General features: G+C 37.1%; 1 protein-coding gene and 1 long non-coding RNA gene across 2 annotated transcripts; one reads left to right on the top strand and one right to left on the bottom strand.

Moving 5' to 3' along the window:
- Positions 1-2,224: 2,224 nt before the first annotated feature.
- Positions 2,225-12,542, bottom strand: LOC149036140 (uncharacterized). The gene is made up of 4 exons (XR_016181462.1): positions 12,322-12,542; positions 8,413-9,195; positions 4,564-7,150; positions 2,225-2,550 (listed from the first exon to the last, which is right to left on the bottom strand). It is a non-coding gene; the product is annotated as an uncharacterized LOC149036140 (long non-coding RNA).
- Positions 12,543-17,871: 5,329 nt separating this feature from the next.
- On the top strand, positions 17,872-21,656 carry LOC113681512 (uncharacterized). The gene is made up of 2 exons (XM_027198609.2): positions 17,872-18,494; positions 20,166-21,656. Exons 1-2 carry the CDS (start codon positions 18,009-18,011, stop codon positions 20,697-20,699), a joined length of 1,020 nt encoding a protein of 339 aa, XP_027054410.2. The 5' UTR covers positions 17,872-18,008; the 3' UTR covers positions 20,700-21,656.
- The last annotated feature ends 60 nt before the right edge of the window (positions 21,657-21,716 follow it).

The following is a 21,716-nucleotide window of genomic DNA, read 5'->3' on the forward strand; positions in this document are numbered from 1 at the left end:
TCTAACACCCCATTCACATTAGCCAAAAATGTTTAGTTAAACTAGGTTTAAGTGAATGGAAAATCAGAAATGGAGAACTGCAAATTGAATTTCCCATAGGTCTCAAGTAGTTTGAGGTTGACAGCTACAGCCTCTATGAAGACAAAAAATTTTACAAAACAGCTTTGATGTTGATGGGTTATAAGTTTCTATATCAAGTTGATCCTTTTCCCACCTTATTCCTTTTTTACCTCTCTTTGAGTATGTTTTTTTTTTCCTGAATTTATTTGGTGTTCAAAAGGTGGAAGGCAAGGCAGGCAAAACAGAAGAATATGAAAATATAATGGGAGGGGGTTCTGTTTCAGTTTCTTCTCTCATCTTTTTAATGTTTATTTTGGGCCATCCATACACTTGGTAGAACATATGCATGGTTGCATGATAAATTGCATGTCAAGGTCAACTGATACAGTCAAATCTTCCTAAGTGACAACCTAACAGAAACTAAAGCAACTATGTCATCATATTTAATACTTCTAATGTACAGAATTGACTACTTGGATATCTTAAAATATCAATGCGTGGGTAAGATTTGAAAATGAGAGACATTTGAGTCAACTAAAGTGGAAATTAAACTGCAAGAACAAATTTTTTTGTCTTAAATCAAATGACAAGTGTCTTGATGAGAGCTAATTGTTGTGAACATTTACTGAAAATACTACACTGCCAATGGAGATCTTTTCTCAGTAATGCCTTGGATTACAACAATAACAAAAGTTACACATAGGTGGATAAGATAAGCTGATCACTGCTTTGATGAACTGAACTGTTTGCAAGCAAATAAATCCCATAAGAACAAATACAATTATTGGATAGATATGTAAACATCATGATGCCAGAATTTCCCTATCTCTCTCTTTTCTGTATGCCTCATAAAGAACAAATTTTCCAGGGCAAATTTTTTTACTTATTCTGCAAAGTTGCAACCAGATTACCTACTTTACTATAAAATACACGTTGGTATCTTATTGGTTGTCACTCATGAATGGTTTGACTTTATTTCATTTACTGTGAAACCTCATGGCTGTGTTTTCTTAAAATCTCTGTGCCTTTTCCTCAGTGAGCTAAATTGTAATATATCAATTTCGTCTAGAACTTTTGGATTAAAGTATGATTTGGAAGGATGAAATTAAGTAGTGGGTCCTCTGTTAACAAAAAAATAACATGCTTTCCATTGCATGACTAATTTACTATGCATTACCAAAACGATGTAACACGTCATATGAATCCATTTACATGTAAGAACTGTTTTATTTCCAACTTTTTGTCATTTATTCCTTCTTTCATAACTAAAGGAAAATAACCTTCAAACTGAGGTATATCGGCCACAGTTTGATACTAGTAAAAACTGAAATACAAACCTTGATACATGTAAACCAACAAGAAACCAAACTTTGCTACAATATGAGAACAATTATTTATTTTTCTACTGTTTGTGAAATGAAACAATTGAGAAATATTTAATTTTCCACTGACTTTGATCAAAATTGATTTGAGTCAATTTTTGTTGATCTACTAAAACTCCAGATTAACAAAAATATGTGTTGTGACTTTCTTATGCTCACTGAGGAAAGGTAGAGGTCTAAAGAAAATATATTCCAATTCCTTTAGTCCTTCAACAATTTTAAGTCTCATCCCTACTTGCAATTGAAAGGCTCAGAGCAAGAACGACCCCTTGATTTTTCGGCCATTTTTGAAAGTCTTCAGAAGTAGTTGTCAACTACTTCTGAACACTTTCAAAAATGGCCGAAAAATCAAGGGGTTGTTCTTGCTCTGAGCCCTCCAATTACAATATAAGGAAGGAGGAAACAAGATTTGTAAGATTGAGGGAAAAATTTCAAACAGAGGACTAAAGTTATATGTTCACAGTAAATAATTATTGAGGTCTTAACAACACTAAGTGGTACAATTGAAGATTGTTTAAGTGATATGCCCTGTAAATATACTGAAAATTAAAAGGCACTTTCAAAACAAATTCCAGGAAAAAATTTCATAGATTGTTTTGAAATTGGGGAAGAAGTAAAGTAATCCTTGCCGGATTTTGTAACAACAAATGTTTGTACAATTTTTGGCTAAAAAGTTTATTTGCACCATATTTTTCATGTACCACAAAGTTTTGTCAAGACTTGAACTGAACTTGGCTTTATTGGGAGTTGTTTACTTAAATCATTCCAACAGTTAAATTGCTAAGTGAAACAGTATAGTATTTTATTGAAATAAAGAAAATTTTGCCCTGTTGTCCACTATTGTACAGAAATAATAATTAAAAAAAAATAATCTAGCCAATCTTGTCCCTGCTATCTGGTTGCTTTCACTCTGCTGCTCTCACTCAGTGTTGTTTCCTTAGTCTTCATTTATTATTCCAACTTTAAAATCCTGTTCTGTTGTGTCTGATCCCTATCTGCAAGTAAGGGACAGTTGAACACCTGGTAAAGTTGACCACTTGCTCCCAAGTAGGGGTGACAGGGTACAGGAAAATGAGAGTTTGCTCCCCATGCCTCCAGTGTCTCAGTCCTAATTTGTCACAGTACCACAGCCAAGAAAGTTGGCATATTAATGAGTGGAAAAAAATGAAATAAGTGAAATGCCAAATGGAATTTGATTGAAGTTGCTGATTTGCAAGTCAATGTATCAGAAGCTTGTTAAAATTATTTGCTTAGGCGCCTTACAAAAAAAAAAATTAAGTTTGCCATTGAGGAAAACCCTATTTGACTTAGAAATGTTCCCAAACTGGACAAAAAAAGCTAGGTGCTAGCCTGCGGAGCTCAATTTCAGTACATCACTGGTGAAAGCAAGGAAAGATGCCAAGTTCACTAGTCTGAACTAACCAGACACATCACAACAACACCAAAGAGCACAAGTCACTATAGGTCTCTCATCAGGGAAGATACCAATACCAAGATTCTCTTATCTAAATTAAAGTAATCTATGTTTGTAATACCACTTTAAATTGTGTTCCATAAACTTTGAGAAAGATTTAGTTTACTTTGAAAAGAAAAAAGAAATGATGCATAAGGATTATTTAATTATTTATGATCGGCTTAGTTTGTTTACTGATCATTCCAAATCACAAGACTTCCATGAGGAATTGTTCTTTTTAAATATTAATTGAATGTGCGTGCAAGCAAAGGAATAACTTAAGCAAAAACAAAAGAAAAATTCTTCAGAGGAAGCTCTTGCTCTGAAATGGACAATTGACAAACTTGGCTGAACAAGTCTTGAAGTAAGGTATGAGCTAAAGAAATGATATTGAAATGAATAAAAGCAAGCACTTTTCCCTTCATTTCCAGCAAAAGTGAAAAGGATTTCAGCTCTGGCCCTAATAGATTTGCAATTTCAACTTATCTATGCAATTTTCACCTGCATTAAAACCTAATTAGTTTGGTTATTTTAATCTTCAGCTAAACTGTGTTTTTATATTTATGCTAATTATTTCTAAGGGTGATCCAGCCACAGGGTTGTTTGTGACTAGATCATTGCATAACAATAACAATACCAAAGCCTAAAGCTGATTCCTTAAACCTAAGTCCAACACACAAGCTTTTTTAAAGTAATATCTATGCAATCAACTTTCCTATTAAATGAGATATCCTAGTTAATTTGTAGTTATTTCACAACTTCTGGGTTATTTAATTCTGACAGAGAAGATTTACAAGTTTTATTTTTTGATGAATAAGGAAAATCCCAAAGAAGAAGCACTCTATCTGCTCGTGAAAAAGCTACTGAGATCAAAAAGTGAATAAATTTTACAAAATCATGCATAGCCCCTATGTTTATTACATGTGTATGTTTATAATTTTTGTAAATTAAATAACTATGTTGATCCTGTATAATACAATAGTAGTAATTCTGTGTATAATTGGGTCTGTTATCTCTGAATTTAAAATAATTTAAAGTTTTATTTACCAAGGGATGAGGAAAATCCTTAGATAACAAAAATATTTCTTTAAAGCTAAGTATGCTAATTATCAAAAGGTGAACGGAACTTATTTTGCCCATTCATGGCTTGGCCTAGTTTTTATAATTCATGTCATAATTATTGCTATTTACATAGGAAAAAATAGAGCTGATCCTAAAATTATTGTATTTTTCTGTTTTAAATGTGAAAATAAATAGCAAAAGCATCTGTCACAAACATTTGTTTACTAATAATTGATTCTATTAATATTTTGTTTAAGTTATAATTAACAAACAACTTAGAAAGAGAGACCAGACACAGGATCAACCCATCAGAGAGACCCCAGTAACTATTAGCTCAATTTGATGTCATCATAAGCATCCAGTCTTACCCAGACCAATGAAAATCAGTGAAATTGTCACCAAACCTTGTGCTCACTGAGATGCACCTTCCTTGAGTCCTACAATTTAGCACCCCTGTTTTAATGATCCTTTGTTATGGAACATTTCAAGATGCATTGACTGCAAAAGAGAACCATCTAGAGCCAAACTTTTTCTGAATTGATGGTTTGGTTGTGGTTCTGTGACAAATTGGGTGAAACCCTTAAGACATAAAGAGTAAACTCTCACCTTCCTCCACACTGTCCTCCCAACTTGAGTGCAAATAGCCAACTCATCCAAGTGTCCAACTGTCCCCTGCTTGAATTTCAGGATCAGACAAAGCATCCCAGGATTTCTCAGTCAGAATAATTCAGAAGCCATCAGAAACACACCTTTTCAGAGCAGGCAGAGCTTCCACAACCCAGCAGGGATGTGATTGGCTAGATTTTGAATTTTTTTTCTTCTCTGTTCTTTGTGTGTGTGCCACTAGCAATCTGCAATTAAACAACATCCTTATCACTTAACTAGATATACAAGCTCATTACCACTGTAGATATGCTCAAACGTGAAAAGTAATTATGTTAACAATTAAAAGTTACTTATCAGTTGTGCAAAGTCATGGCACCTAGTTTTCCCCCATCTAGCCTCTTGTCAGACCACTGAAATTAGAGAAAAACCTACAAGTGATGGAAAATCTTTCTAGCAAAAAACATTAAAAACCTATTTGAGAGCCTAGATGACATGCAAACTGCCCAAAGTTTCATGCCTAATGAATCAAATGTAGCCCAGGATTTTCAAGTTTTAGAGCACAAGTACCTTTATGGAAGCTAAATATTGCAGAATAAGTTTGGTAATACTACATAAAAACTAACTGCTCAAAAACTTTAGTTAGGAGCAACTAAAGTACCTAGATGACAAGCTTACCATAGTTTAACGAAGATATTTGTCTAATCATTAAGAGTAAACAGTGGTAATGAGCTCACTGATGATCTACAATCAATATCATGCTAACCTTAAATATGAGATCTGGAAATGTACGTTAAAAAAAAAGGAAAAACTTGTAGACTACTTGGCCTAACAAAAATATAGCTAAGACTGTTAAATATAGCTAAGACTGTTAAATATAGCTAAGACTGTTAAATATAGCTAAGACTGTTAAACCTGAGACCCAGTTATTGGTACCTAGGGCTGGGAATCCCAGAAACCTTAAACCCAGAAGCCTGATAATGTTATCTTTAAAAAAGGCATATGTCAGACTGTGAGACCCAAAACTATACAAACCACAAGCTCAATACCTGCAATAACAGAAACAGTCACAGAAACAATTACCTCCTGTTCCTTTTTCCCTTCACTAATAGCCAGCCATTCCAAAAGCCTAAGGTCTATGATTGATGTGTGGCTACCATTATCCAATTAAAGGTCAAATCAGTTACCCACTCTATCCCAGAAATTTTGATGCTACAAGCTGGTTCTCATTCTACTTGAAGATTCTAGGTTTGAAAAGAACTTAGTTTTGACTTTGTGGTAATTACTCTTCTTGGAGAGGAAATCTTCACATTCCAAATTATCACCCCTTAATGTCTTGCACTATACATTTTAGTAGTTCGTGTAGTGTGATCGTCCGGGTGAGTAAAGTTTAAACCAATTACTTTACTATACATTTTACTTGCCCTTTCTCTAGCTTGATCAGGTGTTCAATACCCAAGGTTGTGCAACTGAAAACAGTGGATGAATGATGCTTAATGATGAAGGACCTAAAATTTGACACAATCTATGGCAATGGTTTGTGAAATCCTTTCAAATATTGATACATAATTTGATTGAAGACTGCTCCATTGCAAGCTGAATCTAGCAATAAACTGCTCAAAGGAATGCTTAAAGTTAATCTTACAGATTTTGCTGTTTGTACAAACAAGTGCTAAAAGTTGCTGACCTTCAGTCTTTAAAATCAAATTATGATGTTAAAGACCCACAATAAGCAGCAAAAACCTAAACATAAAGCCAAAAAATCTAATAATTAAACTAAACGGCCAGAAAAAAAAAAACTAAAGCCAAAGAGCTGGAGAATTATAAACCATAGATTCAAAAAATCAAAAACTTTAGGAGCCTTTAAGAACCCCAAAAACCTAGGACCTAGAAAAATTATTGGACCCAAAAAAATACCTGAAAAACCAAAAAGATCTTGGCCTTGAAAACCAGAAGACCTACCCCCAAAAATTAACATCCAAAACACCTGAGACCCCAAAATCTCAGACTCAAAAAAACCTAAGCCCACAACCCTAGGATCCCAGAAAACCTAATATCTGAGAAAAACCCTTGGATCCAAAACATCTGGGACCCAAAAACCTAAGATAAGAAAAAACCTTAGAAATGCAAGAATCCCAAAATATAAGAATAAAAAAACCTAAGACCCAGACTTGAAATTTTCTAGTTCTAATTAATTGCATTGTTTTGGGAAAAAAAGGCACTTGTTTGAACAGCTGTGGCACACACACATTTAAACAAAAAATAGAGAAAAAAAGGCAGAGAGCTATATGTATATAAGACTAAATGAATGGAGGTTGTGGAACAACAGCTGGGTGAAAAAACCTCCCCGTACGTCCACTTGCCCCTAGGAGGAAAACCCCAGGCCAGCTGTACCTCACATTCAAAGGCCTCCTAGGCTGGGCCAATTAAATAAGCTAAAGTGCCATTGCTGGGAATGATAAATCATCTTGCATTCGTCTTTGTAAACCATTGTAGCATTTCAAGATGAGACTGTGTTGATGATCACTAAAATGTTCAACTCCAATAGAAGGCTTGTGCAGTCAACTGGAGATGCTTTTCGATGGTTGATCTGTTACAAAAAGTTATAGAATTTAATAATTAAATTAATTAATTTGAATAGCAAAAGCAGTTTCTATTGTCATGTTAATCTTTAAAAGGTAGTCTTCACACAAGCCACTATGTCCAATCCAATATGGATTTAATTGCAGTTTCCTTGGCATGAAGTGACCAAGAGTTAATAACCACTATTCCTAGATGAGATGCTAATCCAAGTCAGTTCCCTGGAGCATTTCACTCCCAAAAAACATATACCCTTGCTTAATGTGAACCTCTCAGTAACTCAAAGCAGTTTTTCCCTAAAGAACCTTACCACTGATGTCTGAAAGCATGATTGTCAGTAGGTGACGAGTTAAAACAAACAGTAATGACACTCAATAAATTGGGTTTAAGAAATCTATCAAATTGCATCTTTTGAGGGAAATTGTCTGCAAATTTACAATATTGTATGCATTTTACTTCATTTGACATAATAGCCACATTTTAAACCTTTGTACTGTGTTAGATCATGCTTTATTCATATGGATTTGTGCTATAAAAATAATTGCATCATTTTCATCATCAATTTTATCTTTACCATGCCCAGTGCAACAGATGGGGCAAAGCTGAAAGAATTTAGAACTCTTTTAAAGGTACTATGATTTTTAAAACTTATACACAAATAATATATCAAATATTACAAAACTGAATCATTGAACAGAACAACTCAATGACAATGGCACAATGACTTTACTTCAAGTGACATCATGGATAATGTTTTATTGCCAAAGAAAGTTATGAATATTGCAGACAGGATTTGCAAATGTCCCATTACTTTTAAATATGAGACTGGACAATTTATTTGAAGTGTCTAATTACTTTGGAAATTGTGAGAATATATGAAAAGATATCATAAACAATCCTTGAAACACATGTATTCTGCTCCCCTCCTTAGACCATTTGTTCACCAAATTTTTCTCTTTTTCTCATTTTAGATCTTCTCCACTGTTTGCTTTCATCACAAGTTTTTGAAGCATTCAACAGGCCTCTAAGACAGATCTCACAAACCCACATGTACATTCCCAAATATGTTTGTGTGATCTTCACCAAAGGTAACTGGTGTCACAATGATAAATTCCTTTGTTCTCAGTGACCAAAATGCTGTTTTTCTTTTTAAATTACTAGCAATGAGAGAAACCACAAAGATTAGTTCACAGCTCTAATTGGCCCTTCCTATGGGAAGTTACATCTAATCTAAAAGGTTTGGTTTACCTGGCATGAACATTTAAATTTTACCTGTTGCAGTTTAGTGATGATCAAGGCTTGTCCCCAGACTACATACCAGGGCTTGGCAATAGGCCACTTACTAGGGCTTATCCACAGATGATGACTCAACACTTGTCCAAAGGTACATACCTAAGTTTTCCATAAGTCATATACCAAGGCTTCTCCTTGGGCCACCAACCCCCATTGTCCAGAGGGAACCTATCCTTGCTTGTCAACAGGCCATATATGTACGCTTGTCCACACGCCACATACCAAGGCTTGCTCACAGACCACCTTCCATGCCTTGTCCACAAACCACCTATCAGGGCTAGTCTACAGACCATGTACCAAGGCCTGTCAATAGGGTATAAACCAGAACTTGTGCACGGATGATGAAGCAACACTTGTCCAGAGGCCACAAACCAGAGTTTCCCCTAAGAGGCCACATACCACTGGGCTTGTCTGAAGGTCACATGTGTAGTCTTGTCTTCAGACTACATTCCAAGGCTCTTGCACAGCCCATATAGCTGGGCTTGTCCACAGACTATTTGTTAAGCCTTAACCACAAGCCAAACAGCAAGGCTGAAGGTACACCTAGGCCAGCTCAAAAGGAAATTCTAATAGGTTTGATTAGATGCCATATCTATGGTTTGTCCACAGGCCACATATCAGAGCTTGTCCACAGCACACACACCAGGGATTGTTTACAGGTCAAGAACCAAGGCTTGTCCACAGACAACCTACTACGGCTTTTCCACAGGCCACCTACAGAACAGCTCCCAACTTGTAGAATGTTTTTGCTAATACAGGAAACTGAAGGCAAGATGGAATAAAAATTAGCAACCATCATCAGTATAGAATTCATCATTGAGAAACTTTTGCAGAGAACTTTAAAAATGGATTAAGCTGGTTATTAAAGGTCAACAAATACAGAAAAAAAATCTGTAGGCCTACAGATATGTATACATTACATGCCCTACATTATACAGCTTAAGCTTGTGTTAATGAGAATGTGCTTTGATTGGCTTACAACAAGATCAAAGCAAGGCATTACTCCTGTAATGAATACAGGCTGATTTCAGATTATGCAAATTAGGATGAACACAAAAGTTCATTCAGGGATCACATGTATGACCTCTCATGGAAAAACGTATGCTAATGGTTTTCTGTTAAATGGGTGAAACGCACATAAATGGAGGTTTTTATTTTTTTTCTGTTTTTTTCCTTGTTGAGGATATGATATGAGAAAAACATCAATTTTTCTTCAATAACTAAGGGAAAGTAACATATTTTTATTTACCAGCATGTAACCTTGACCATTAGTTAATATTTCACTGATGTTTGTTAAATCAAGCTTAATGATGATACCACTTAAGACATAACCAGGTTTTTGATGATGAGGTCCAGACAACAACTCCCTCTTTGAAAAATTACATTCAACAACCTTTTCATTAAAAATTTTAGCAATTTTTGTAAAGTGAAATGCTAAAAACCAACCCGCCAAAATAAGTGGGCACATTTGAAAAATATTCAGGGTCTGCCAAGTTTTTCATAAAGTTCAACATCACAAAGTGAAAAAGACCATTGGCAGATCTATCACGCATCCTCACCGCAACATTAAAAAAAGTTTATAAGTTGTCAGATTCTATGGAGTCACACCAATACAGTGGAACCTCAATTTAACAAATCTCTATATGACAAAGTCCTTGGTATAATGAACAACACTCTTCAGCCCATTTGAAGTTACAGTAAAATATACAGGAAAGAACCTCCATATTGCAAACCTCAATATAACAAAATCCTTTTTATAATGAACACAATCCAGAAGCCCAAACTTATAATATAACAAACAAATGTCAACATGTGACAAAGGATAAATGTGGAACAGACAAAAATAATCAAAACCCTTCAATTCAGTAACAATAAGACAGATTTACAGTTAACAGCTCGTTCTAAATGCCAAAACTGACATTATCGACACATCCAGAGATCAGCTTTATCATCTTTGTCTCTAATTAGTTCTATAAGTTGAATTCAACCTCTGTATTTTTAAAGGCTTCTTGTAGTAAAAAGTGTAAGAGGTAGGAAATTCCAGTTCTATGTCATTGTTTCTCTGTTTGCCAGTGACATCCACTGAAATTTGTCCTCAGTGCTTTAAAAACAAGGTGCCGTAGCTATAATTTGCACAGACCTGTAAAGTGTACTTTAGCTCATATAGAAATTAAAGCACACATGTTATTTACAGTAATTGTTCTGATCCCAAAATGCTGGGTAGAGCGACATCATACCACAAAAAATGAAAAAAATCAAAAATCGATTAACCATCCCTTGGTGTAACAAACATTTTGGTTGTTTTTCTGAAAATTTGTAAAATCAAGGTTTTCTATATAACAAACCCTCTGTATAAAAAGCCAATTTCCCCAGTCCCTTGGCACTTAGTTGAATCAAGGTTCCATTGTAACTGAAGAATTGAATTTTGCCGTTGTTAAGTACTGTCTTGCAGCAGTTTACCTTTAGTTAATAAATTCCCTTGCTACATACAAACAAGAAAAGTTAGCTTCCAAGAACAGCTGACTTAAACAGCCAAGTGGTTTTGCTGGCAGTAACAATTCTTGTTTCAACTCAATTTAGATCTTTAACTGGGTCATAAAGCTCATTCATAAATCTCCAAAACCTTGAAGATCTATCATGGAAGAGGATGGTGCATTTCATAGTGCTTGTATTTCTATCACAAGACATCATACCCCATTAAACTATTTCAGGGCAGAATTCTGTCTTTTCTTTAGGCACTGATATTTTGCCTTGAGAATCACTCAATATTGCTCTAATCAAGTTGTGACATCACTACACTGAAATAAATATCATGGCTGTAAGAATACACTGGATGTAAAAGCAATCACTTCCACTTGAATTAATATTCTATTCCTTCAGAAACATTTGTAAGCCATATAATAATGACTTAAGAACCTGTCTTAAACTGAGGCCTTGCTGTATTGCTTGAGCTGTAGCAAGGTTAGTACGGCAAGGCCAAGGTTTGAGATTTTCCCAAAAACACCTCACTTTTGCTTATCAAGTGGATAGTTATGCCCTTGCACTAAGCCTATGAGAATGTGAGGAATATAGACCACAAGTTCCAACCATGTGATAATAACATAGTAAGGGAATCACCTGCTAACTCTTAGTTTGAAATAAGTTATTTGTGTAGTTGTTGATCAATATTTTCAGCAAAGTCCATTCATTGTAAATAAGAAATCTTTCCAGCTTCTTGACAAGAAATGTCAGGGCCAGTTTCAGTTAGAGGTGGCAGGTAAGAAGTTTGACAAACAATTTTCATTTCACTTACATGTAACATCAGTGATCTTTATATGAGATGAGGATAAAATGGTTTACTACTACTACTGGTTGTCTCAAGTTCAACCTACTTGGCTTAATGCTTTGGGATCTATATCGTTATCTAGGGGGCTCTTATATTCATGTTTATTTACAATGTTTATATCCAATTTGTTTGACTTTTTAGACCACAAGTTGGTCGGTCTGTAACCCTCAATAAATAAAGTATAATTATTATTATTATTATTATTATTATTATTATTATTATTATTATTATCATCATCATCATTATTTTTCTAAATTGCAGCCCACTTGTGACAATCATTTCTTTACTTGCACTTCATCAACAGGTCAACAAATGATTCATTTCATTTAATTGTAATAATGAAATATTTAAGTCACCTGTCTATTTTGTTCAACCACTTAAGTCTTTCAACGAGGTAACTCGTGAGGCTTTTGAATACTGTCAACAAATACAGCTAAGAGGTTCACAAGCTCCTGCCCACTCCCTCAATTACTAAAGTATTTTTTTTGTGCTGAAATATCTTCCAGCAGCACTTCACTCGTTAGCAATATAACATTACTGGTGTAATTTTGTTTACTATTTACCTCTTACAGTTGATCTTTTGTCACACGTGGTCTCCATTTTAAAGTTTCCCAGCCACTATGATGCAATTTTTTCCATAAAAATATCACCGAACAAGAGCAAATAGGTACCGAAAGCCAGCTTAAGTTTTCCATACCAAAATGTGTAGTACAACGACATCCTAAATAGGCAGTAGTCTCAAAACATCTTAAACTTGGCGCCGCCATGTTGAGCTACTTAAACTGGTTTCCAGTGTTTTCCGTCCTACGAAGCAAACGCGCACGCAACACGCTACACGCCACCTCACAACTACGCCCTGCTATTCTGTTGTTCAGACAAAACGCCTAAGCCTCTGAATATTTTGTGCAGGTTGCCTGTATTTTGCCTTCAAAATTTGTGGATATTTTTGCCCATTATGCGGAACTGTCATTGGTAATGGAAGGGATCCTTCCTGTTCTGGGTGATCACAGTCAGGACGACCCTTCAGGGTCAGCAAGTAGAGTGGAGTAGCTAGATGGTACTATTTCCGCTTCTCCCTTTCCCACGCCCTTCCCGTCGAGGCAGCTATTTTGAAATTTAGCGCTCCTGCTATAATCAACTCGCTCGAGCTTATTATATGAACAACATGACAATAGCTCTATTTGGAGCGAAAATATGTACGGATATTTGTCCGCAGATACTACCTGTTCAAAGATGCGAACGGTTTTTCGAGAGCGCAAGGAATAATATACAAGCTTCAAATATTTCGCAACGCACGTGAAAAAATACTTACGAACAGCTTACTGTATGCAGCGTGGGATGTTTTCTTTTGAATCTTCTCCGGTACAAACTTCATGAGAAAAAAAATATATTTCCCTTAATTCTTCTGTAATAACCACAAAACGCTGCCTCTCTCGTCTTTAATTAAATTTCACACGAAGACTTTTCATAGTGGATGTAAGATTTGAAAATTGGGGAATATCACTAGGATGATGTTTGGATATCACTCAGTTTTGGCTAGGGGATATTCGGTCACATGCTGCGTTTCGACCAATCGTGCGTAAGTAAAAATATTTGATGGATATGACGCAATCCTCAACCGATCCGAGTGCGCGCATCTCTATAATCACCGGAGCAACCATACTAATACGTAATTATTACGAGCAACAGCTCAAATTTGCGAAGCTATCACCGGGTCTTCTGAAAAATCAACGCTCTCTGTAAGTTTGAAAGCTACGAAATAAGGGACCGGTCATTATTTATCGCCTGGGGGGGTCGGAGTATTTAGGGGGGGGATCACATGGTTTTTTGAAGACCTTTAGGGGGGATCAGCCGTAATTGACAAGCATAATGGGGGGGATCAGACCAAAAAAAAAGGAATTTTAGGTCGCGCCGGGACCCCGGGTGATTGCATGGATATCTATCAGACGGAATCGACGGGCAGGACACCAGATGATTACCTTCCAAGAAAATGTATTAAAGATCTGTACGAGGAACATTCTGACAGTATCAGAAACGATCAGGATACCATGAAGAGCTTCTGCTCAAAATATAATGTGGAAGAGAAGCACGTCATTGCATATGTTAATAATTTGAAGGATATTGAGATCCGAAAGGACATCAGAACAAGAGCAGCTCAGGAGCGAAGAAGGCAAGAGGCCGAACGAACGTACAAGGACTTTCAATGGGATAACCTCATCGAGGGTGGCAAAGTTGAAAAGTTGCAGGTAAGAGAACTAGACCTGTATCTCAACAAGCATGGTTTGACGACTGTGGGTCGGAAACTTGACAAAGTGAAGGCCATTCGATGTCACTATTACCGACAGAATAAAGAGACTGTGATAACAGAAGAACTGTCGAGTGATGAAGATGACGTGGAATCCGAGGATGAAGAATCCGAAAGTGGAGAGGCAGAGAGCGACGATGACTATGTTTTCGTGGATTTGGATGAACAGCCTGAGATTGGCACTTCCTGGGCGACCCTAAAAGCCGGAACGGTGGAATGGCGGAATGGCGGAAAATGACCCCAAATCCTAAAACACGGAACGGCGGAAAATGACCCCAAATCCTAAAACAAGGAACGGCGGAAAATGACCCCAAATCCTAAAACATGGAACGGCGGAAAATGACCCCAAATCCTAAAACATGGAACGGCGGAAAATGACCCCAAATCCTAAAACACGGAACGGCGAAAAATGACCTCAGATCCTAAAACATCGAACGGCGGAAAATGACCCCAAATCCTAAAACATGGAACGGATGTCAGGGGATGTTGCACAAATTTTGTACAAAGACACCAAGCGCTTGGCTCATTTATCCCCACGACGATAAGGCGCGTGACTAAAATTAAGTGTTATTAATTTTTTTTCTTTTACTGAGTGGTATAAATAATAATGAACCAGTATGCATGAAAGATAGCTGCGTTTTCGCGTTGTAAACCTGTTTAGTTACCTTTTGTTATGCAAAATTTGCCATGAGTTTTAGTCGCGGCATAAAAAGTCGCACAGCATGTGAAAACCAACTCGACATACCACATTACAATAAACAATTGTAACTTTGATACGTTTCCTGGTCACGTCTGCATTGATTTATTGAAACAATAATATCTCATATGCTTGTAAATGTGAGAACATCACAGGAACGTTTTCAGGCTTCTCAAAATATGACAACGTTCAGCCCCAGCTCCAAACTTAGACTAGCGTGAGAGCAAGCCCTCGTTACGAGCCCTTCAATACGAGCGTTTTTTCATCCACGAATAACTTTTGGGACTTGAGTAACACTAGTTGAAGAGAGGTTTGCAGGGTGTCACGCGCGTGGGAATTTCTCATGGCGTGAAAAGACAAAAGAAAGTTAGCAGAAGGAAGCCGTCAAGAAGAATTTGAAGAAGGGAGCGAAGTCGAAAAACAAATATTCAAGCATCATTGCACACGGTTCCATGCACACAGCTTGAAACCTAACGATATGTTCACTTTTTAATCCCATTAATCCCATCCCAAAAACCAAACCATAGGATCCTCGACCGATAGCCTCTTCTTTGTCTCGCAACTGCTTCCACTCGAATAATGGTAAACCATGACAATCCAAAGATCCGTCTGAATTACACTTCCCTTTCAGAAAGGGCAATTTAAACGCCATAGAGTTGACGATTTGCAATTTGTTGAGGAACAGAAGAAATCCGCTGAACGAATTGGTGAAATAGCCTCTTTTTTGTTTAGAAAGTTTATTTCTTCCGCTGATATGTAAGCCGTAAATTTCACAGTAGAATGGTGGTGTTTTGGACACCTGGTCGCGAAGAAATTCTTCAAATTCTTCTTGACGGCTTCCTTCTGCTAACTTTCTTTTGTCTTTTCACGCCATGAGAAATTCCCACGCGCGTGACACCCTGCAAACCTCTCTTCAACTAGTGTTACTCAAGTCCCAAAAGTTATTCGTGGATGAAAAAACGCTCGTATTGAAGGGCTCGTAACGAGGGCTTGCTCTCACGCTAGTCTAAGTTTGGAGCTGGGGCTGAACGTTGTCATATTTTGAGAAGCCTGAAAACGTTCCTGTGATGTTCTCACATTTACAAGCATATGAGATATTATTGTTTCAATAAATCAATGCAGACGTGACCAGGAAACGTATCAAAGTTACAATTGTTTATTGTAATGTGGTATGTCGAGTTGGTTTTCACATGCTGTGCGACTTTTTATGCCGCGACTAAAACTCATGGCAAATTTTGCATAACAAAAGGTAACTAAACAGGTTTACAACGCGAAAACGCAGCTATCTTTCATGCATACTGGTTCATTATTATTTATACCACTCAGTAAAAGAAAAAAAATTAATAACACTTAATTTTAGTCACGCGCCTTATCGTCGTGGGGATAAATGAGCCAAGCGCTTGGTGTCTTTGTACAAAATTTGTGCAACATCCCCTGACATCCGTTCCATGTTTTAGGATTTGGGGTCATTTTCCGCCGTTCGATGTTTTAGGATCTGAGGTCATTTTTCGCCGTTCCGTGTTTTAGGATTTGGGGTCATTTTCCGCCGTTCCATGTTTTAGGATTTGGGGTCATTTTCCGCCGTTCCGTGTTTTAGGATTTGGGGTCATTTTCCGCCGTTCCGTGTTTTAGGATTTGGGGTCATTTTCCGCCGTTCCGTGTTTTAGGATTTGGGGTCATTTTCCGCCATTCCGCCATTCCGCCATTCCGCCATTCCACCGTTCCAGCTTTTAGGGTCGCCCGCACTTCCTCGACAATTCAGTTCGTATCTGACGAGCAAATATTTACCGTTGTGGTTCAAGGTCCATGAGACGTAAGTACCACTATTAAAATATCACTTGCATATTCAAAAAGTTATTTGGCGGTGGCTGGGAGAAAAGGGGGGGGGGGATCATGAAACTTTCCACTACCGATAAGGGGGGATCTCTAAAAAACTAGATACTCTACGGGGGGATCAGGTAAATGCTCCGATGTGACAACAAAAATACTCCGACCCCCCCCCCCAGGCGATAAATAATGACCGGTCCCTAACTGATATTTCGATATTTGATAATATGCTGAATAGGAGTCATGGAAATCCCACAGAACGGCAAAAACCACACGAAAGACATTTTTGATTCGTATCAATTTTCAGTTCTCTTCTGAGAATCTCTTAACCCTTTTACTCCTATGAGTGACCAAGACTGAATTTCTCCTTACAATATCAGTACAATATCAAGCAGATAAGTGATGAGAATAAAGAAAAATATTGATTAGGAGATTATTAGTTGATCCAATACCAAATTCTCCAAACTAACATCAATAGAACTATATGGCAGACAGTAAGGAGAATTACTAATGAGATCTTGGGAGGTAAAGGGTTAAGTAAAATCTTAAACTTGTTTTGTCTTCTCACGTTTTTTATCAGTCTTTAAAACTCTAACTGTTCTTGTGGCGTCCACGAGGAGTTGATTTTTTTTACTTTTTTCCAACTGGATCACGGTGTTTGCGATGGAAGATGACGTTTTCAGGTTTATTTATATTACTCAAAGAAGCATTCTTTGAATAACTGTCAAATAAGATCATCTGGATGCAGTCATAACTACCAGAAATCAGCGATGGAAAAAATAAACAATGACTTATTTTGTTGTCTTTTTGCAAAAAAAAATCTTCTTATGTCGCGTGGTTAGTAAATTTCCTTTTTTAATTTTCTTTGGGCAGGATTAAATACCTTCGTGACAAAACTTCATTCATATGTAAAACTGCTCCCTTCGAACAAGGCACGTTTAAACTTGCTGATCAAACAGCAATTGTTCTTTGTAATGAAAAAAAATTGTAAGAATGCGTTCAGCCCCTAAAGAACATTTCCCACCAATGTGTGAAACGAATTCGTCACAAAAATCACACAACAGTTTCGGTTAGTCAAATTAACTTTTAATTGTTGTAAGACTCGTACGCTCCTCGATTTCACCCTTAAACAAACCATATGCGATTCGATGAAACAGATTTGGAAGTATTTGGTAAGCCGGTTTTCGAAATTTGTCATGTAAGACTCTTTCTAATGAAAACTGCCGCGGTGTCCTGTTTGGAGAACAAAGGACAAAGGAATCTTCTCTTAATAAATCACGTCACACCTCCATGTTTAATTTCCGTCCAAAGCCGCCTTATTTCAGCAGTGCACACCAGCCACCTCAAACGACGCTCCATCTCCCATAAACAACAGATACTGAACTCCACGCAGATTATACAAGTTCGTTTGTTGAGTCTCTATGGCTGTAGCTACAATGCCGCGAAGGCAAATTTACGTCCGTCCAAGAAGTGAACTGATTACGGTGTTAAATTGGCGACAAGTTTCTGACATTGGAACCGAAAAATGGCGCAGCGAGACTTGTTTGGATGCGAATTTTTTCGAGGATGAAGAGCGCCCTGAAAACACTCGTTACGTTTGTGGAAGCTATGAGTTAACTCGGGGGCATCTTGAGGAATCTGAAGACGAAATGGCGAAAGCGAAAGAAATAGACATTCCCGACACCAAAATGGCCTCAAAAAGGAGTGAATTAACCATCAATCTACAGCCAGCCAGTGTTAAGGTTAAACCGAGGCTTGTCAAGGCTCAATCGATGGCAAATTTGCCGATAAACTCGAGCGGACTTGACAGAGGATACACACGTTCTAACAATTCGGTACCTACAAAGTTGAATCCAAAACGGAAGAGCTCTTTAGATGTGTCTCTAGCAAAACTCCGATACGAGATGGTGGGTACCTATCTTTTATCTTTTTCTTCTTTTTTTTTTCTCCATTGGTTGACCTCTAAAAAGTTCTACGATATTCTTTTTGTGTAACATGATAAAAATGGTTTATTCTGGCAAAATCCTCCACCTAAGCGAGAGAGGTGCCTAAAAAAAAGACGGTTTAAAAGAATGCCCATGATTGCTTTCAGTTGCTTGATCCAGACCCTATACTTTTGCTTTTTGTCTACAGAGACATTTTCTCGTGCACCTTAGAATTCAAGTCCTTGTTTTCGCCACGATTTAATTGCTAAGCAATTGTCATAAAATTCTATTGAATTCTGGCTTTCTTCTAAATCTTTGTCTCTGGGCATATGCCGTGTCCTGTAAGGGTAAATTTCTTTCAATTCGACTTTGTTTTCCCTTGCAAAGTGCTTTGAATTAAGTTATATTTGCTTTAAACAGAATCTAATCATCATTCAGGCTTGTTTCCTCAATGATAACTGGGTTGATCTCCAAATTAACGGCACCAAAATGATTTTGTGACACAATTTATGCCCTTTGTCAAAGAACAAATTTGTCGGCTTCTTTTCAGTTGTAAAGAGGGTCACAATTAGTTACAATAACCCCTCAATTTCAATGGCTAATTTGCGGTTCTGGTCTTTCAAGTGTACACTTATTTCCTCAAAAGAAGCGAGGTGAACTTAAGGGTGGCCATGCAGAGGGTTTTCTTTTGATCTCCCTTAAAACAAGCGTTAAAAAACACAGTTATCAAAAGGTCCATAGCGTAATAGTCCTAATGTTTTTAGAAAAAGAAAGCGGTTAGCTTTCGGTAGATACTAGCAACGTCTATTATAGACCCCATAAAATTTTGTAAAGTTTATTTTCCTTGGGAGAAGCTCAATGATTTGGGCTAAGGAATATTTTGGAAGAGTTTTTCGTTGCCCTAAACAAAGTGTGCTCGACTTTCAGATTTCTTAAGGAAGATTTTTCAAATTTTCACTTTTGTTCTGTGCTAGTCCAGTGTAAACAACCTTGTTGTTTGATTCAGGTGTTCGATAATCTCGACCTAATTCTGAAGCAAACAAACGGCATATTTTGGAAATTAAACGTACTGTTTGCCAGTCACGTCCAAAAACTACATTAAGGCGTTTTGTCGACAATCAATCAAATCCTGCTGTTTATATCTTTTCCTTATTGGGTTTATCGATTTATAAAAGGTCATGTTTACGGAGCATACCTGTGTTTAGTTTAATATATTTCAATTGCAAAATACGGTAAGACTGCTCTGTTTAATTGCCTTTCACTGCCATATTCGAGGGGTGTCTAAGTCTTCGCTTAATCCTGAAACAAACAGAGGATGATTGGGCACATATTTTGAAAATTAAAAGTGTTCTTAGAAAGGAACGTTTGAGGCTTACATCACGAATACTATGCGATCCGCTATCCGTTTACAAACAATATTCTGTGAGTATGTTCGAGGAGTATGCTCAAAAACAAAAGTACTACAAGAGTGTGTCGAGGATAACGTCACGGAAACTTGACGCATGTGCACACACATTGTGCCTCTGTTGTCGATTTGACGCATTTGACGACTCTTTGGCCATGCTTACTGGGAACAGTTTTGTCCTATCCGCGTTAATCTTGTGGTTTGAGCCCTCAAAGTAATTTTACCATTTCCTTTGTTTTGTCTTGTAGAACTCGCTTAGAAGACAAGATATGGAGTTGTTCGAACAACTTCTCAGTCTTAACAATAGTATCCAGGATTTCAAGCTATCCCAGTATTCTTCGCCGACCGACATGTCCGACTCCTCCTCAGACGAATGTGAGACAGAGACAGTCATGGAAAAACCGCTTAGAGTGAAGCGCTGGCACAGCCGTGGAAGCTTGGCTTCTGACGGAAGTGGTTATCACAGTGCGTCAACCCGCTCTTCAATCGAAAGTAATCCCTCACTAAACGGAACTGACGTTGCAAGTTACGACAGTGGTCATGAGAGCGGTGCTGGACTGAAATCGTGCCGAAGGAGAAATAGAGGGAAATTTGGGTCCGGGGACTCTTTAAGGCGAGTGTCATTTGGATCAGTGAGCCAACGACTAAGCGGAAGTGAGATCTTCAGCAGCGGAAGCGATGTCGTATTTCCGGCACAAGCTGTAAGGCGGAACTCAGAATACCGTGTGGCAGAAATAAGACCGATTAAGACTCTAAGCAAACGACAAAGCACAATATGGTGATTTTCGACTGCTACAGAGAGAGGAGAGGTACAAGATTAACATTTAGTGCAGAAAAGAAATCCAAAGTTTTAAGTGTCACAATGCTTTTAACAAAGTGTTTCCTATGTCTTCCTCTATTCAAATTAACGATTGAAAAGTTCAAAGCGTGTTACAAATGACGTACTCAAAATAACTTAATGAATATTAAGTTAATATTTCAGATTGATTAATGCAAATTTAAAGGTGATTTAAGAAAAACATTTATAGATTCATTTTATTATACTAGGGGGTAAATTTAGAAACCAACACAATGTCCTTGTGAAAAAAAAATTCAAGCTTGACAATGGCATCACCGATGCCTGATTTATGGTGAAAATGCTTATGGTATCGACACGAAATATTTCCAAAAAAAAGCTGGATATATTAACTCTTTAACTCCCATGAGTGACCAACACTGAATTTCTCCTTGCAATATCCATACAATAACAAGCAGACAAGTGATGAGAATAAAAAAATTATGTATTAGGGTATATTCATTAGTTAATCCAATTCAAAATTCTACGAGCTAAAATCATAAGAATTGTATGGCAGACAGTAAGGAGAATTACTCATAATGAGATCTTGGGAGTTAAAATGTTAATCAGTTTTCCTTTCTTCATTCGCATTGAGCTGCTTACGTTCGCGAAGTTAGATTAAGCTTATCAGACAAATCATAAAATGTGATGCAAACTTCTCTCTCGGAGCATACTTTATGGACTGCACAACTGGATTTTTTCATCCTTGTTAATGGCACACAATGATGGTATTAATTATTTCGCTGTTTCATGAAATCAGTAGATGAATGTATTCTTTTACATTGCATAATTTTTCCATGTGGAGTTTGCCACACAGTGACGTGGGGAGAACATTTGTTACAAAAAATATATACAGAATATATGACTCGAAAGATAAAATAAAAGACAGAGCTTCGCCATTCATTGAGTTAGAGTCTCATGTTAAATATGCAACGCGTATACAACAGTATGGTGTAGGTCTGGG

The sequence above is a fragment of the Pocillopora damicornis genome, chromosome 12, assembly GCF_964200805.1.
Source record: "Pocillopora damicornis chromosome 12, jaPocDami1.2, whole genome shotgun sequence".
Lineage (NCBI taxonomy): Eukaryota > Metazoa > Cnidaria > Anthozoa > Scleractinia > Pocilloporidae > Pocillopora > Pocillopora damicornis.